General features: G+C 43.4%; 3 protein-coding genes and 1 long non-coding RNA gene across 4 annotated transcripts; all 4 read left to right on the top strand.

The window, feature by feature from the left end:
* Window positions 1–298: 298 nt before the first annotated feature.
* LOC136426712 (uncharacterized) lies at window positions 299–1,343 on the top strand. Its single transcript, XR_010754329.1, has 3 exons — window positions 299–382; window positions 621–702; window positions 1,145–1,343. It is a non-coding gene; the product is annotated as an uncharacterized lncRNA (long non-coding RNA).
* A 324-nt stretch (window positions 1,344–1,667) lies between these two features.
* Window positions 1,668–4,708, top strand: LOC136426809 (von Willebrand factor D and EGF domain-containing protein-like). The gene is made up of 5 exons (XM_066415532.1): window positions 1,668–1,874; window positions 2,318–2,789; window positions 3,151–3,525; window positions 3,922–4,179; window positions 4,703–4,708. Exons 1-5 carry the CDS (start codon window positions 1,669–1,671, stop codon window positions 4,706–4,708), a joined length of 1,317 nt encoding a protein of 438 aa, XP_066271629.1. The 5' UTR covers window position 1,668.
* A 1,029-nt stretch (window positions 4,709–5,737) lies between these two features.
* Window positions 5,738–9,146, top strand: LOC136426808 (delta-like protein 1). Its single transcript, XM_066415531.1, has 4 exons — window positions 5,738–6,357; window positions 6,797–6,913; window positions 7,433–7,555; window positions 8,950–9,146. The coding sequence occupies exons 1-4, from the start codon at window positions 5,847–5,849 to the stop codon at window positions 9,144–9,146; spliced, it is 948 nt and encodes a 315-aa protein (XP_066271628.1). The 5' UTR covers window positions 5,738–5,846.
* A 3,088-nt stretch (window positions 9,147–12,234) lies between these two features.
* LOC136426807 (63 kDa sperm flagellar membrane protein-like) lies at window positions 12,235–16,661 on the top strand. The gene is made up of 5 exons (XM_066415530.1): window positions 12,235–12,286; window positions 12,330–12,464; window positions 13,661–13,788; window positions 14,617–14,842; window positions 16,352–16,661. The coding sequence occupies exons 1-5, from the start codon at window positions 12,235–12,237 to the stop codon at window positions 16,588–16,590; spliced, it is 780 nt and encodes a 259-aa protein (XP_066271627.1). The 3' UTR covers window positions 16,591–16,661.
* The last annotated feature ends 282 nt before the right edge of the window (window positions 16,662–16,943 follow it).

Genomic DNA, 16,943 nt, shown 5'->3' with positions numbered 1-16,943 from the left:
TGCTTATTTTGTGACTGATCTCCTAAACTCATGGCCTGATGCAACACCAAACATGACCAAAGTGACAAATTGGAGCAGCATTACTAATATGCGACAGATCATTCAGGCAGGCCGGGAGTTTTGATAGCAAGGCCAAGGGAGTTTGGCGGTAGGAAATATTGTATGTTCTTTGAATAAAGATACTGACAAGTTGTTAAGTGCTTCACATGGAATTGTGTTTATCAATCAATGTGTTAATATGTATCTATTGCTATTTTCAGATGACACTCACGATTTTATTTATGTACCTTCATCTTTGACAGGTTCGAACAGTCGATTCCGTCGAGGCAACATGCACGTACTCTGGGGACCCCCATGGCATTACGTTTGACGAGCTCACAGGGTATGTACAACTAGTTTGTGTTAGATACTACCTTGAGACTTTTGGATAACTCTTCATGATAACTGGAAGATAGATATTTTATATTTATGACTTGAGTTTAATGTGATAACCCTATTCTGTTTGTCCGTTACAGTATTGTGCATTTATTGTACACAGTCCCGATCGAACTGTGTTGAAATGGCTCAGATATCTTATGGCTCTTACTAAACGTGACCCTAAAATGTTGTCCTTTTTTCAGAAATTGGCGGAAACAAATCCACGTGATATTACCTGGAGAATTCGTTCTCTACAGGAGTACAAAACCGGGCCGAAAGTTCGAAGTAAGTGACAATGATAAAACTATCGCCATGTTGAACTACATCACATACCAGCTATTTCCCAAACAAACAAACAAGCAAACAAACTTCTACTACCCTCATAATACTAGTTGTAGTAATTGTAATAATAGTTGTAGTAGTAGTAGTAGTAGTAGTAGTAGTAGTAGTAGTAGTAGTAGTAGTAGTAGTAGTAGTAGTAGTAGCAGTAATGATAGTAGTAGAGAGCTATGGCAGCTTGCAGGAAAAAAGACACAGTGGAAAGAAATGAAGAAAGACTGAATGCAACCAGAGGTTATTTCTACAACTACCTGAGCTACAGAATACAGTGAATCATTATCAGTAATAGTAGTAGTAGTTGTAGTAGTAGAAGTAGCAGTTGGAGTAGCCTCTAATATTTTTCTCTCATGTTGTACTGTTTTTTATGTCCCCTCCCTGCCGTATCAAGGTCCACTCACGACACAGACGTTGCCGCTGGGATTTTGACATCTCCTGTAACTGCGGCGCGGCTATCCGTGAGGGGAACGACGTCGTGATCGTTGACTACTGCCACAGGACGTCACCGATGATTCGATACAAAACAGCTACAGGAGGGCCGCTCTCTCCGGGCGTTGTAGTCAGTCAGGACAGGAATGGACGCTACATCAGGGTAAGGAAAAAAATTTTCAAACTTCAATGTCATTTACAATGCAACTCTTTAAACTGTCTACAGTGTGTCTACTGATATACATAGGACCTCATGGATCCCGGCCAAAGGTACGTTCTGCCACGCCTCTAACATCGAGCTAACTCCTGCAACATTTTTGAAACCATTCTACTAACTCTGACCTACCGTCATATTAGTGTGCTAGATGTGCCTAACATTCAAATGTCAACACCGGAACTGTCACAAATACACAAACAGCGAGGGACTACGAAACCTACGTTTCAAGGAGGTAATCAACGAAATTGTGTGTATTTTTACAGGCAACAATGCCTTCGGGTGCGTTCGTGGAAGTCATAGGCTCTGGGTTCGTCACCCTCCGTGTCCACGCGCCGGGGATAGACAGGGGGTACACCGAAGGGCTCTGTGGAACCTTCGATGGGAACCCTGCCAACGACGCCATGATGCCAGACGGCACCATCTCTACCCACCACATCTGGCCGGACTGGCACAGAGACTTCTCCTATGCTTGGCGGTCAGTAAATAATCTAAGTGTATCTTTAAAGAGTATGCATGGTTAGTTGCCTTCGTGAAACGGAGGTTTTGTAGTCACGTGGTGTGTGTTTGTGTATGTGTGTCTATCGTGTCCATGCATACTTTGGCATTTGAATGCTAGGCACGTACACACTAACAGGAAGTTGGATCAAAATTAATCATAGAAGATAACGCCAAATGTTTGGTGCTGGAAGTGGTATGTCAGATTTAGTAGAATTTCTCATAAATCAAACATGACAGATGAAAGGGGCTACTAATTCACGGAGAGGTATTGTTTGAATTGGTATCGAAACTATCCACAATGCAGCTGTAAGCTGTGTGTTTTGCGGTAAGCCGGGGTTGGTAAACTGCTCATTGTAAACAATACCATCCTTTCGTCGTTTAATGCATTGCTGAATTCTAATTTCTACATTCTGTTCTCAGAATTCCACCAGGACAGAGTCTGTTCGACGTTGAATGTCTAGACGAGGTCAGCAGCCCCATGTCTGAGTCAGAGTTCTGCACGTGCGGGGAGGGAAACAGAGTCGAGTGTAGCCCGACTAAAACACGCAAAACTAACAACCTGAACGCCGTCTTCAACACCCTCCAACCACTCCAAGACGCGAGGAACAGGAACTGCGCACGAAGAAGAAAGAGGGACGTAGACAACATCGAAGACGACCCAGACTTGTATAACGATGATGTTGACACGACACAATACGAGTTCGACTACGCGCTGGACTCGGAGCCGGTCGTCAATAGCATGTGGCCTACTCCCAACAGAGGGATAACAGAGGAGGAAGCGAGGGGGAAGTGTCAAGGAGGAATCATGAACTTGACCATCGCTGAAGACTGTCGGGATGTGTACGGTGTTGACATCTTTTCGGGAGTGGACTTCTGCATGGCGGATGTAAAAGTGAGTCTGAGCCTAGTCTTTTCCTATCCCCCTCCCCGAGTTTTATACTAAATAAAAATATGTCATAGGGAGCGGCACTATACTACAGGAGAAATAAGAGGGTGTACGGCCGCCGGGGGTTCCCGCACAACCATGGCCTACCGACCTATATGAAAAAAAATGGCTAGGACAAAAAACGAAACAGCTGACTTAGACTAGACCGACAAAGGATCGCCAGAAGTGGAGGATCCGGAGGTTTGTCAAAACTTTGTTCTGCCTCTACAGCGAACTAAATAGCTATGAGAACGATGGATGAATTGATGGATGAACAAGGAGTGAGAGGGCTTGGTCCTAAAAACATACTCATGACCTTTGTTTTCAGGTGACGGAGGATTTCCAGTACGTTGACATCATTGTGCAACAGATTCAGGCAGAATGTGCAGAAAGGGCCTACAACAACGTCAGCCTGTACGAGACCAACGAGAACGGAACGGCGGTGCCTCCAGCCTTCATCGCTGAGAACCTGTGTCCTCGCCAGTGTAGTAACCAGGGCCGGTGTGTGAACAGTACGTGTGAGTGTAACGAGGGTTACACGTCTGCAGACTGCTCCATACAGATCGGCAGGCCTCCAGTCGCGCTGGAGCTACCCTTGGACGGGCTGTGTGACGTCAGGAGTCGTCCCTGCATGAAGACCTCCTTCTTCGCCGAAACCGTGATGAACTCTGAGAACCTGACCTGTAGGATCACACAAGTTCAGGTTAGCTTGATTTCTTTATCTGTGTAGTCAACCTGAGTATAGACGCCCTTCGACGTAAGGGCCCTGTCACACTTGTGCGTATATTCAAGTGCGCGTGAGTTGCTCATCAACATTTCTTTGGTTCAAGTGAAGTTTGAGGGGAAAAGATGTTTTCTACTTTGACGTACCGCCGTGCATCCTGGTTATCGAGCCAAAGAAATGACATTTTTGGCTGCAAACTTAACATAAACCAAAAACATGTTAATACGCAAGTCCTGAGGACCTGCATATACGCACAAGTGTGACAGGGGCTTTACACACCGGGTCTCCAGAGCACCATCTTTTTTCGTTTCACTTGCACTGTAATTAATACGTTGTTATTTCTCATATGGTTCTTTTTTGTTCTGTGTCCATTAGATACGAGATGGAATAAAAACGCAAGCCAACTCCAGCGGCCGATCCGAGGCGACGTTCCGCAGCTTTGGGGAGGTGTCGTGCGCCCTTCCTAGGTCTCCGGTACGGGACGGGTCACCTGACACCAATGAAGGCGCGGTGGCTCATGGGATGCTGCTGTCCGTCAGTAACGATGGAGAACGGTTCAGTGAGGAATTGTTCTTCACCGTGTACGACTCCGTCTGTCAGGAGTGCTCACAGGGAGGGGACTGTACATGGATGGTACTTTCTCATCATGTTTACCATAACAGAAGGGAAACACATTTGTCTTCTTCCTCTCCAAGCAAATAAGGTCAATGGTCTGGACCATAGGGCTTTCACCGTGGTTACTGGACGTGTTTTATGGTGTTCGATTACATCATGTAATAAGTGGTAGGACAGGGTTGAAGGGGCTGGTATATATAATTATGAATATTTTTGAATAAGAATAAACAAAGAAGTATCTTTTTACACTAGACCATCTAAAGGTAGATATTATGCATTTGCTTGGAAATGTTACCTTTTTACTTTACTGATATATGTTTTTTTTTGTTTAGATCTATTATCTACACTTAATCAAGACACATCCGAGACTTATTTCCCCCCTTTTCTCCAAACAGCCCAACACCTGCATGGTTCGGGGACACTGTTTCAGGGATAAAGAGGCGAATCCTAACGACTGGTGTCAGCAGTGTTTGCCTGGACTTTCCAACTCATCGTGGTCGGATAGACCAGGTACCATTCAATATTCTTGTTATTGATTCAGGTTTAATTAAAGATTTCAAGAAACGTCCATATTTATACATTTTTATTTTATTTTATTTATTTATTCTTTGACTCAGGTCACGGGCCCATATTAAAAAAGGAACAACAGAGACAATATACATACATCTACATAAAACAACAACGACAAAAATATTGCATCAAGTAGTGTAGAAACGAGATGGCGGTAGGACTAGTCGACAATAGTAGGGCCAATGCCCGCTAAGTGAAAAAATCTCAGAATTGCATAGCAGCTGGATTATGCCGTTGGCAGACGTAAGGAGACGCGTCACAAATGAGTGCGCCAACTTACGCCGCCTGGCGTCGAAGCTATCAACTCGACAGCTCGAGAAGAGTAAAGAGTTACTAGTACTCCTAGGCTCAGACATTAACATTTTAAAAGCATCATGGTAAGCCAACCGGAGTCTCTGCATTGCACCTGCACTGTGGTTGGTCCAAAGTTGTGCGCAGTACATAGCAGAGCATTGTGATATAAAGAGGATGCGCTTCACCTCTGACGAGCATAGGAAGAATTTGCGGGAGAGAGAATTTGCTTTAGCGTAGAGCTGTCTAGTTATTTTTCAAATTGAATCGTCATCACAAAGGTTGGGGGTAATTTGAAAACCCAAGTATGCGGCCCAGGGAACGTAGGCCAGAAGGGTACCGTATAACTCCACTGAGGGTGGCGCACCATTCTAACGTAGGGTGGGGCATGCGTACCACCCACATTGAACAACCGTATATATGTATATAGGAGGAGATAGATAGATAGATAGATAGATAGAAAGATAGATAGATAGATAGATAGATAGATAGATAGATAGATAGATAGATAGATAGATAGAGATAGATAGATAGATAGATAGATAGATAGATAGATAGATAGATAGAGATAGATAGATAGATAGATAGATAGATAGATAGATAGATAGATAGATAGATAGATAGATAGATAGATAGATAGATAGATAGATAGATATTAGGCTTGCCCCTGAAGCGTCGACAATAAGCACTGTTTACTTTATGATCTAATATGTTCTTCTTCAGTCAACGTTGCGCCATGGCTTACAACGCCCGCCACTATCCAAAAACTCGTCGGTGAGAATCTGACGCTGACACTGACTGCAGAAGATCCCGAAGGAAGACCCATGACGTTCCGACTGACTTCGTCAGGTGACCTTGGCATTAGCGTACAGCCAAACGGACAGTTGGACTGGACAACAGATGACGTCAGCTCTACTTCTCTCAACGTCACAGTCGAAGACGAGTGCGGCGCGTCATCCGAACGAACGTTCCACCTCACCACAATGGCGTGTCCTTGTGAGAACGGAGGGTCCTGTGTGCCCGATCCCGACATGCCCCGCGGACAAGGCTTCTACGCATGCGTGTGCCCTGGGTACACCGGGGACGTGTGTGAAACTGAGGTGGACGAATGTCAGTCCAATCCGTGTGTGAACGGAACCTGTACCGACCTTGTGAACGGTTACAACTGTACCTGCGCGGAGGGATACATCGGTACCCGGTGTGACGTGAGCGTTACCAACAGGTGCGCCCTGGACCCGTGTTTTCCCGAGGTCTCCTGTGTCAACTTAGAAGACGGGGGCTACTCGTGTGGACGGTGTCCTTCGGGATACATCGGGAACGGATACGTCTGCGAAGGTAACGCCACTCGGATATATCTTTTTTGTTCTGTATGTGACGTAATACAAAATGAAATTGCTCTGAGACAGGTAAATTTCTTTCACTAGTCTACTTACACTTTTACACTATTATTTACCGTCTTACACAACATTGACTATCTAAATTTATGTATGTGTGCAAATACTTTTAGTTTGTGACCGCATCTGTATGTAGAGACATCTATAACTGTATTTTGTAAAGTGAACCAGTCAGAATTGCCCTGAGGAAGGTGACAGACGGTTACTGAAACGTTGGTGCGAATGAAATACTTATTGTGTACAGATAGTCTTTTTATTAAGTGGCTTACCATCCTGATAAAGCTATTCAGGGATTTACATTTTTAACGATATACTAGCTACAGTTTGCACAATGCTGTGGAACTAATGCGAGTCATTATATTATCTTTTTTATTGAACAGATATAGATGAATGTAAGTCTGGTGTCCATGACTGTCTACACCTCTGCAACAACCTTCCCGGAACTTACGAATGTACGTGTGCAGACGGGTTTGTCTCGATTGCTGATGAATGCATTGGTAAGACCTTTACTTGATTTAAACTCAAATTCTGCAGTTGTTGGCTCTCCATGAATCTAACCATTACCCTGGTGTGTTTCTTACCTTAACCAAGTATAGATTGACCTTACACTTCTTTTATAGAGATAAGGACAATGTGGCAAGCTTAAAGGCACTCAAGTTTATAACCTAAATTGTATCAGTACCATATACAAAGAACAATAAGCTTGATAAAGTAATGGTAGTCGTTTCGAGGCCGTAGGTGCAGTAAGTTGTTATACACTGTTACTCGAGCACGTTATTGGAAGGTGGAGCCCAACCCTCTTCTGCTACTGCCTTTACCTCCCCAACCGAAGTCAGGTATCCAGTTTTAAAAGTCGTGCAAAGTGTCTTTCCCAAGGGCACAGTAAGGGATTTGACTAATGGGTTCTGAGCCAGACGCCTCAATGTTTGTTTATGCCAAATATGTTATCAATGGTATTCTATCAAATCATGTCAGATCATTTTCTATGATGACGTATTTTTCTTATTTTTGAACAGATGTTGACGAGTGTGCTTTGGGGTTGGACGAGTGTACTCACTCCTGCACGAACACGAATGGATCCTACACGTGTATGTGTCCGGCAGGATACGAGCTCAACTCAGACGGAAGGACATGTAACGGTAAACGCTTTACTACCTTCGCCGAGAAGGTTATTGAATCAGTTACGCCATCCGTGGGGTGGGTCCGAATGTATGTCACAAGCATAACTCGTGAAACGTCGGACGTATCCTCATGGTTTTTGATAGGTGTGTAGCGGTTGTGGACATGCAGGTCAAGTTCGAAGACGGTTTGCAACGGTCATGATTTTTGTGTGGCAGATAGTCCATGACACAGGAAGTAAGTTGTGTACGTTTGGGCCCCCTGTAGCGGCTTGTTTGGAACTGCAGTGGGTGTTTTTGTTTTGACCTTCGGACATTGATAACTTTGAAGAACTTAAGAAGGGGTCGACAGATCGTCGGGATGTTTGGTATGCAGATAGCTCAAATTGTGCTTTACATAATCAAACATTAATTATGCAAATCAATATATAACCTTCGCCGAGAAGGTTATTGAATCAGTTACGCCATCCGTGGGGTAGGTCCGAACGTATGTCACAAGCATAACTCGTGAAACGTTGGACGTATCCTCATGAAATGTGATAGGTGTGTAGCGGTTGTGGACATGCAGGTCAAGTTTGAAGACGGTTTACCTGGCGTTTTCCAACAGTACTGTAGCAGCCTATGTTTGTTTGCGTGTTTTCATGTTTGCAAAAAATGGATCTTCATACTTTTTGGCAGATAGACCAAATTGTGCTTTACATAATCAAATATCCATTATGCAAATCAATATCTAATTTGTATAATTAGTAAGGAAAGTTTATGAATCCGCTGCATTTCATAATGCTACGGCCGCGTGGCGCGTTGGATACACCCGATCCCTCGATCTCGGAAGTTAAGCAACGCGCGGTCCGGACAGTGCTTGGATGGGGGACCAACCAAGGACGTCCGGATTGCTGTAGCCTCACGAAGCTTTCCACGAAATCGTCTTCCGGGAGGGACGTAAAACGGGGGTCCCGTGCTCGAGGAGGTGCCTCGAACACGTTAAACAGCCTCATTACCCTACACATTGGGTACCTGCCTGTGGCACTGGCTGCAAATACACCTGATATTATTATAATGGGACTCTCAAACATGTATCATGTATGATTGAAATATAGAGAGGTATCGGTAGATGTCAATAATGCAGATAGCTACCTAAGCTGCATACTAATTTGCATAATTGATTAGAAAATACTATAATACCATATTAGTAAATTATGATAATTTCGTTCTCGCGCAATGTACAAAGTACAAATTAAAGTTTTTTTCTTGGCTAAGAAGGGCTATCTACCCTTCAAACATCATGACAATACTATGTCTAGAACATAAGACATCAAAACTTAAAGCTCTAGTGTAGTTCCACTGGAAGCCGCCAAAAGCCCATAATCGAATTCCCTTCGATTTGGTACGATTACTAATGTGAGACAATATTTCAGACAATAACGAGTGTGACAGCTCCCCCTGTCGGAACGGTGGAGAATGTCAGGATGGAGTCAACCATTACATCTGCTCGTGTGCTCGCGGTTGGACTGGGACACATTGTGAGGAAGGTACATGCATTCAGTTCCTTCTTTGCCTCCGTCTTCCCGGCCCCTCCTTGTGCATTTTCTTCGTCTTGTATGATGATCTTTAATACCGTTATTGGATATGAGCGTTCTTTTCCTACTTGCCAACTATAGTATTCAGACGTAAACGAATGTATGCTGACGAACCACGCAAAGAAGGCTCTCAAGGTTACATAAATTAGGCCCTCATGCCATATCCATCTCTATATTCACATTGATTTACATATGCAAATTATCTCCTGATTGGCATAATTATCATCGTCTCACGTCGCCGGTGTGTTTTTAAACACCACTCTTGTTCTACCTGCCAACTGTGATATTCAGACGTAGACGAATGTATGCTGACTAACCACGGCTGTCACGAGTGCACGAACACCCCGGGCAGCTATGCGTGTTCCTGCACGGTCGGGTACGTGGTCGGCACCGGCGGGACATCATGTCAAGGTTTCTTTGTACTGCATACCCAGTAAACTGCCTCACGGTGTAACACACCAGGTTTGTACTGAAGAGTACTAGCAGATTTAGCCTGACAAATCGCGCTCCTAGCGGCCGGCCGGTCCTGTTACCGCCAGCCCTCTTGGGGTGGGGGTCAGTAACCTCCAGCCGAGAGCTTGTGTAAACACAGTCTACTAGCAGATTTATCCGGGCAGATTTATTTGAGCCACTCACACCGGGAAGGACCCCTACTCTTTTCGATAAGTGTGGTGGGTTATTTTACGTGCTCAAAGTGTGGCTCTCCTCAAACATGGGACCTCCATTTAAAGTCCCATCCAAGTGACGTCCCTAACCGAAGCTAGGTACTCATTTTCACACGAGTGAAGTGGGTATTAAGTCGTGTAAAGTGCCTTTCCCAAGGGCAAAACGTCAACGGGACAGATCAGGGAACCCCGGTTTCGAACCCGGTCCTTCCGGGTTCGGAGGCCAAACACCCTGCTCTGCGCCACCGCGACGCCAGGTTAGTACAGAGCAGACGCAATAGTTTCTTTGGAGGGCACATAATGGGAATAATTGCTACATAAAAATCCTTCTTTCCCTTTTATTAATAGGTTTATCGAATTTGGAAACCTATCGGACAAGAAGGGACAAGTAGGATCTAAGGTTTCCCATTTTAGGCAAAATCCGTTCATTTTACCTGTTTAGTTTGCGTAAGAAGTCCTGCTGATGGATGCAGAAAAAAACATGAGTCAAAAGTAGTGTTTGTTTTAAATTAGTTGAGTCAGCTGTTGTAGTTAGCTGAACAACGCATGTATGTTTAAAAGTATCAAATACGTAACCTTGTACAATTTGTATATTGTGAATAGTTTCATCAGGTTGGTAAGTCACTGGATAGCAAAATTCTTTGTACACAACCAAAAGTTTCATTCACAACATCATTTTGGTGACCACCTGCCGCCTCCTTCACCTATGTGTTTGGCACCGCACATGTGAGCAGCGACACCTACTGGTGCAGTACAAATTTAGATTGTTCGGAATAGCTATGAGGAAGACAGACGATCACCGAAAAGTCGGTGTGAAAAAAAAAACACGTAGTTGTGTACCAAACATTTTGTTATCATGTAGCCTATTATTTTTCGATGCTATATAATTCTTTACATTGATCTCCTTTTCTTTTAATTAGATGTAAACGAGTGTCTCATAGACGACGGTGTGTGCTCGTATGTTTGCATCAACACGGAGGGAGGATATTACTGTATCTGTCCACCTGGGTACATACCTGAAACAGACGAATGTTGTAAGTGTACGTTTAGTTGTAAAAAGAGTTACAGAAATCATACGCAAAAAACTAAGGTGCAAATATTCAAATGTAGCGTGCTGGATTCAGCTTGTATCGTTTCTTAGTTTCAACATTGTTCTTAACGTTGGGTAACATAAATTCGCGGGGTACTTAAATTCGGGATTTTTCGAAAACGGGGTGTTTAGGGATATGTGCTAGATGCAACATCAGTAATACCGCTAGAAATGCAAACTTGACAGACTAACGCATTCAGAACACTGTCTGAAAAGCTTCGATAACCATGCATTAGAAGTTGGCTACGTCAAAAACTCTCCGTCCCTTATTGTCACAGTCTGAGGGTTTCGTGGGAGAATTATATGTACATAGTTGTTCGCTGGTTTATAAGACAAATGTCACATCCGCTTCCTGCTAAACACAATTATTTACAATACAACTTATTAGAATCTCTTTTGCTAACCTACAACTGGACTCTAAGTGTGATTAATCATCAAAACGCCTCTTTGTTGCTACAACCAATGGCTACGGCACTACGGTGAATTTTCCCGCCGCCATATTCGTTACCCAGAATCCTGCTATTCGGCAGACGACAAACGTTTGCGAGGAACACTTTTTTGTCTAAATGTTGTGTGTGATAGTGGACTGATGGCGATATTTTCCTCAAAGTTTGCTCTTAGCACAAGCAGAAACACATGGACATAGTAGTATTACCATTTCTACGGCATCCAGCTAACGCCCCGATGAATAATGTACAAATTTCCATGACGGTGGGGGTGAACTTTGAGTGACGTTCTACCGACTCAACACACGGGTTGTTCCCGAAGGCCTGATGCGTGCGGTACGGCCGTTTTTTCGTGTATTTTTTTTACTTGGACACGTCTATATCCATAGCACTCTCCTCAAGCCAAGTATGGAACGAATAGCTGCTGTATAAAATGTGATTAGCGGTAAGATATTCAAGACGAATCTTCTTTCCCGAATTAATGTGCCCCCCTGTCCGACAGCACCGTCATTGTACGTGCGGCGGACGGTAGTTTCAAGTTGAAATATTATGGTGTCAGCACGACTAGAGACAAACTCTACCATATATATGATTAGTGCAAAGATAGTACATGATACTGACAGAATAATAGAAAAAAAGGATGGTTTATTGTTCTGCTAGATTGATTTCAGTCAACCATTATCGGAAAAATCCCGAATTTATGTTACCCAACGTTATATCTTGAACTCCTTGATTATTTTGATGTCCTGACTTCATAAACTACCATAAACATATTGCATCTTTCAGATCTTCAACCGTCAGACCAACCAAGCCACCTATCCACTGGTATGTCGAAGATGTGAAAACCTCTGTTGAGAAGGTTTAGCATCCTTGTTTGTTTGTTTGTTTGTTTGTTCGTTGTACGCTGGTATTTCTGACAATTATGCCAATAAGAACTACAACTGTCGCAGATTGGTTTTCAGAACATTTGGATTGTCAGAAAGTGTTCATATGTGTATTTTCTTTCTTTGATTAAAGCAATTAGTGAGGACTGTAGGTTGACTCCATGCACGGTTGAACACCAGGAATGTGTGGAGAATGGAGGAACCTACAGCTGCCTGTGTGCTACAGGATACTACTTCGTGGTCAGCGGAACTGAAGACAGATGCAGAGGTAAGGGGGGATTAGGGCATTCCAATGCAAGCCAATAATACATGCATTCCTATGGGGAAGTTGACAGAAATTAGGTGTCATTATCTCAGGAACCAAAGATTCTGACCAAGAAAACTAACCCCCAAATTCTCACCAGTTCTGTAGACTGTCATCTATCATAAATTACGAGAACTTCTATATGGCGATTCTCCGGGGAAACACCCCCGAGCGAGAGCACTTGAGTTAGTCCAACCCTCTATCTCACAGGGGTCCAGAAGACAAAAAGATGAAGAAAGGTCGTTTTTGTCAACAAATTCTAAAATTATGAAGTCTGGTCTGTTATACCCACCCCAGACTTGTAAGAGTTCACCAAAAATCCCACCAAGAAAGGCTTTCCATGTTTTAATGCCCTGTTAAGATCTCTCACCCTGGGGTCTAGGCGCCTGCGCCAATACCCTTATCCCCCCGTAAGCCACATACTAATGTGTGGCATGGTGGCAGACTGACAGCACATGTAACTTATACTTTATTGTTTAAAAACTAGGATAGCTAATACAGTGCCAATTCATCGCGAAAAAATTTCGATGTTTTTACTTCAAAAATATCTACTCAAACAACAGGAAATTGTATCCAGTCGCACGAGTAACTATTTTTGGTGTATCTTACTACCTAGATGTCTAACTTCATCAACCTACGATGTTTGTTTGTTTGTTATAAGAAAACATGATAAGTGGCATAAAGGCACAAATGGGCCTAATATGGCGCAATTACTGCATATCTCTTTTTGATAAATTTTAATCATGTTTAAAGGTTAAAGGGACCCCGTATCCGTCGTGCCCCTGTTTCCGCTGTTGGGGAACGACTGCGTTTTGTCGGTTCCAGCAAAGGCCCGTCAAAAAAAAAAACACTTATCACCATTGCCATGGATGTGCGAACTTCCCCTAATAAACACGACCAGAGCAGGGAAATCTTCCCAACAGCGGACACAGGGGCACGGCGGACACAGGGGCACGGCGGATATATACGGGATCCCAAGCAGATACGCGGCGCCTCCCCCCCAGAAAAAAAATTGAACAAAATCACTGTGGGAAGGACTGCAACGGAGGCTAGCCGAGTCTAATGTTTCTTTTTTAGTATCGCCTGTTCGCCTTACGCCAGCTCAATAGCCCGGTATCCTGAGAATACTTCTCATAACGATTTAATCACATCTTTCTTAGAATCGCTTACGTACGAAGCTGAACTGACAATCGTGGACATCGGCGGAGTACCGCAGATCTTCACAGCGGAGATGAGCGACCCAGGATCTGAGGTTTTCGAGCGGTCAGCGTCGGTTGTTAGGGTTGCGGTAAGATCTGAGAAAATGTTGACAATGTGTTCCCGCCGGGTCTGCCTTTTTACCGGAATGCCCCGGAATGCCCTTTTTACACCGGAATGCCCCGGAAATGCCCCGCATGCCCTTTTCACGCCCCAATGCTCCTTTATAGGCATTCCGGGGGCATTCCGGTGTAAAAAGGGCATTCCGGGGCATTCCGGTAAAAAGGCAGACCGGTTTCCGGGTACCTGACCGATCCCAACAATTACCTGCAGACCCTAGCCTTTTAGGGGTTGGGTGTTCGACCACTGGGAAGGAACATAACATTTAACATCTGAGCGATAAATCTCAAAGCAGACTTAATGCATTTCAGCTTTAACAGGTTGATTTTAGAATGTATAGTAAAAAAGTACTTTGTTTAGTTCATCTAGAATACTCTGTTCAATATATTCTGTACAACAGCTATACGGTATTGAAAATATAATAATGCATTTCATTTTTACATAGTTAAGATGTACTTGATTTAACGGTAGAGTGTTGGTTAATTCTACTCTGAAGCAGACAAGGAAATATTACAGTAATTCTGATGGACTAGTAGTGTGTGATTAATTCGAAAATTATTACATTGATTTACTTCGTTATTGCAGATTTCTAAGAGTGCAGATTGTCTAAGCTCCCGCCATGGGGCACAAAAACATACCTTAGGATACCTTAGGACGACTCGGTGTAGAAGGCTTCTTCTTGCCTGTTAGACACCCTCTTCTCACTCTGTGTGTATCCTATCCTTCCACCACGCATCGAGCCTTGCCTTAAAGGTGTTCACTGTCTCCGCCGTAGAAAACATTTTGTGTGTTTTTTTAGCTGAATGAACATTTCGAGGCCAGCAGCCTCAGTAGACGGTACAAGGGAGTGAAGATCACGGCCTTTCGGGATGGAAGCGTCATCGTCCGGTTTGACGTCTACCTGTCCCAGGGTCCGGCCTCCGTCAGTGCAGTCACCGGGGCGTTCTACGGGAACCTACAGGGAGACACCTTTGGGTCATCACAGGTTACAGTCGAGCCATCGTCTTTCAGAGTTTTTGACGTCGGTAGGTTCCCTCTATCAGTTTCATTCCTTCCCCCCATCATTGACTATGAGTGATCATGGTTTATCTCGCTAAAAGGCATCCAGAGCATTTTATGAGGCTTGAAATTTGAATAAAAAACTCCAATTTCTAGTCATTCCTACACATAGTAAGTTTCAATAACACCATTGCACATCGACATAAAAGGAGCAAGGATACGATGTCGTTGTGTGGTGAGAACTGATAGAAATTCCCAGCCCTAATAGACTGATCCTGACTGTCCATCACAATTAGCGGTTCAACTTCCACCAATGAGAGAGTGACTGGATGTCCGCCAAATATGTGTATTTTTCTGTTTTAATTTTGCATTTCTACGTTTTGACGGAGGTGGGCGCATGAAACTAAAAGATCACCATGTTGCTTATTTTTGTGCCACTTTTGGGCACTTTTGATGAATAATCCGCACGCAAATGTAGTAGACAAGGGCATTGATTGTCAATTTCATAAAGATTACAGCAACTAGAATATTTCCAGTTTTCAAGTCTCATGAAATGCTCTGGGTGCCTTTAAGCACGCTTCATCAACAATGTTTCTGCATACATTTTTTAGGTTGTGTCATTTTCTGCACCACACCTTTTTTTCCTCCCTCGCAAGCTAAAAAGCACGTCTGTTAACGGTTTTTGGATTTTGGATTTTATTAGAATTGCAACAGTGCAGTACACGTGGGACACAGGCAGCTATTGCTGATGTTGTGACCCACACACATAATGTACCCGATTTTACCCTTGGCTGTAGTAGGGAAAATCGTGTTAAGTGGCGTCAGGGGATTCGAACTCGGAACTCCTGGGTTATGAGTCGAAAATCCTGCCGTTACGCCATACGACCCCACTGTTTACAGTTTCATCAGGTTCGTAAGCCACTGGACTGAAGTTATTTGTACACAACCAAGCCTTTTACTCAAGACCGACGTTTCGGTGACCATCTGTCACTTTTCTTGGGGCAACACTGACTGGCTCTTTTACGCACTGCAGCTAGGTGTCGCTGCTAACAGATGCGGTTTCAAATCTAAAGTAATTGCACCAAAACAAAAGTTTTTGAACCATTGTTTATGTATCTTTCATATCATCGTCAGTAATTCTAATTCCCTAAACTTCGTATCTCTACAAATATTTTGATGTACGTAATTCATTATACTCAATGCTATCGTCGGATCTACCAGTATTTATCTCAATGGACTTGAATAGCAAATTTAAGTACATAATGACATTAGACAACCCATGCATGGTATACATTGGGAATTATATCAAAGAATGTCTAGATGTTAGAAACCCCTCCAATGATTGTAAAATCCCATTGTCATCCCATACTACTACACCATATTGTATAAGATAGACTACTTGTATAAGATAGACTACTACATGATATTGTATTAGATAGATTGGTTAGCCTAATAGAATATTATCTATGTACCAGTGAATGCCATACTTTGTACCTTGTACGATTGTTGTGCAATAAAGTTACATATCTCTACAGTTGAAGACAACCTGACATCCCCATGGTACGACGAGCCTCTGTACCTGACTCTGGTGTGCGCCGGCTGTGCTGTTACCCTCACCGCCATCATTGTCACATTGATCTGCTGCTATGCCAAACGCAGCGGGCAGCAAAAGAAACGGAACGAAGTGGACATCGTCCACCCCGAACTTCCACTGACTGAGAGGCAACTGAACAGCAAAAATAAGCTAGTTTTCGTAGACCCTCCCATGGACTGACTGGTGGTACTCGGAACAAGTTTTTATATTGAATGAAGACCTCTGTTGTACATTCGTGCCCCGAGGGGCTAGATACATGTCGTTAAAAATGAACCTAACTAACATGTACGTGACATAAACAGTGAAATATGTACGGTACATAGTTTAAACGTACATGATAGACGAAAGTGATAAGTTAAACTAATCCAGTAGAGTCAACTTCTTCTGGCTTCTTTGTACATGTGTAGATGTATGAACAGGTCATGTTTCTTATATAAGGGTTGTCTAGACGCAACAAAAATGTGAATGTATCCGTTGCGTTTAAATATTCAAAGTATGGGATTTTTTATATAAGTCGTACCTATGATGTGTAT

Source organism: Branchiostoma lanceolatum, chromosome 2, assembly GCF_035083965.1.
Source record: "Branchiostoma lanceolatum isolate klBraLanc5 chromosome 2, klBraLanc5.hap2, whole genome shotgun sequence".
Taxonomy (NCBI): Eukaryota; Metazoa; Chordata; class Leptocardii; order Amphioxiformes; family Branchiostomatidae; genus Branchiostoma; species Branchiostoma lanceolatum.
This window is presented reverse-complemented; position numbering and strand designations above follow the sequence as displayed.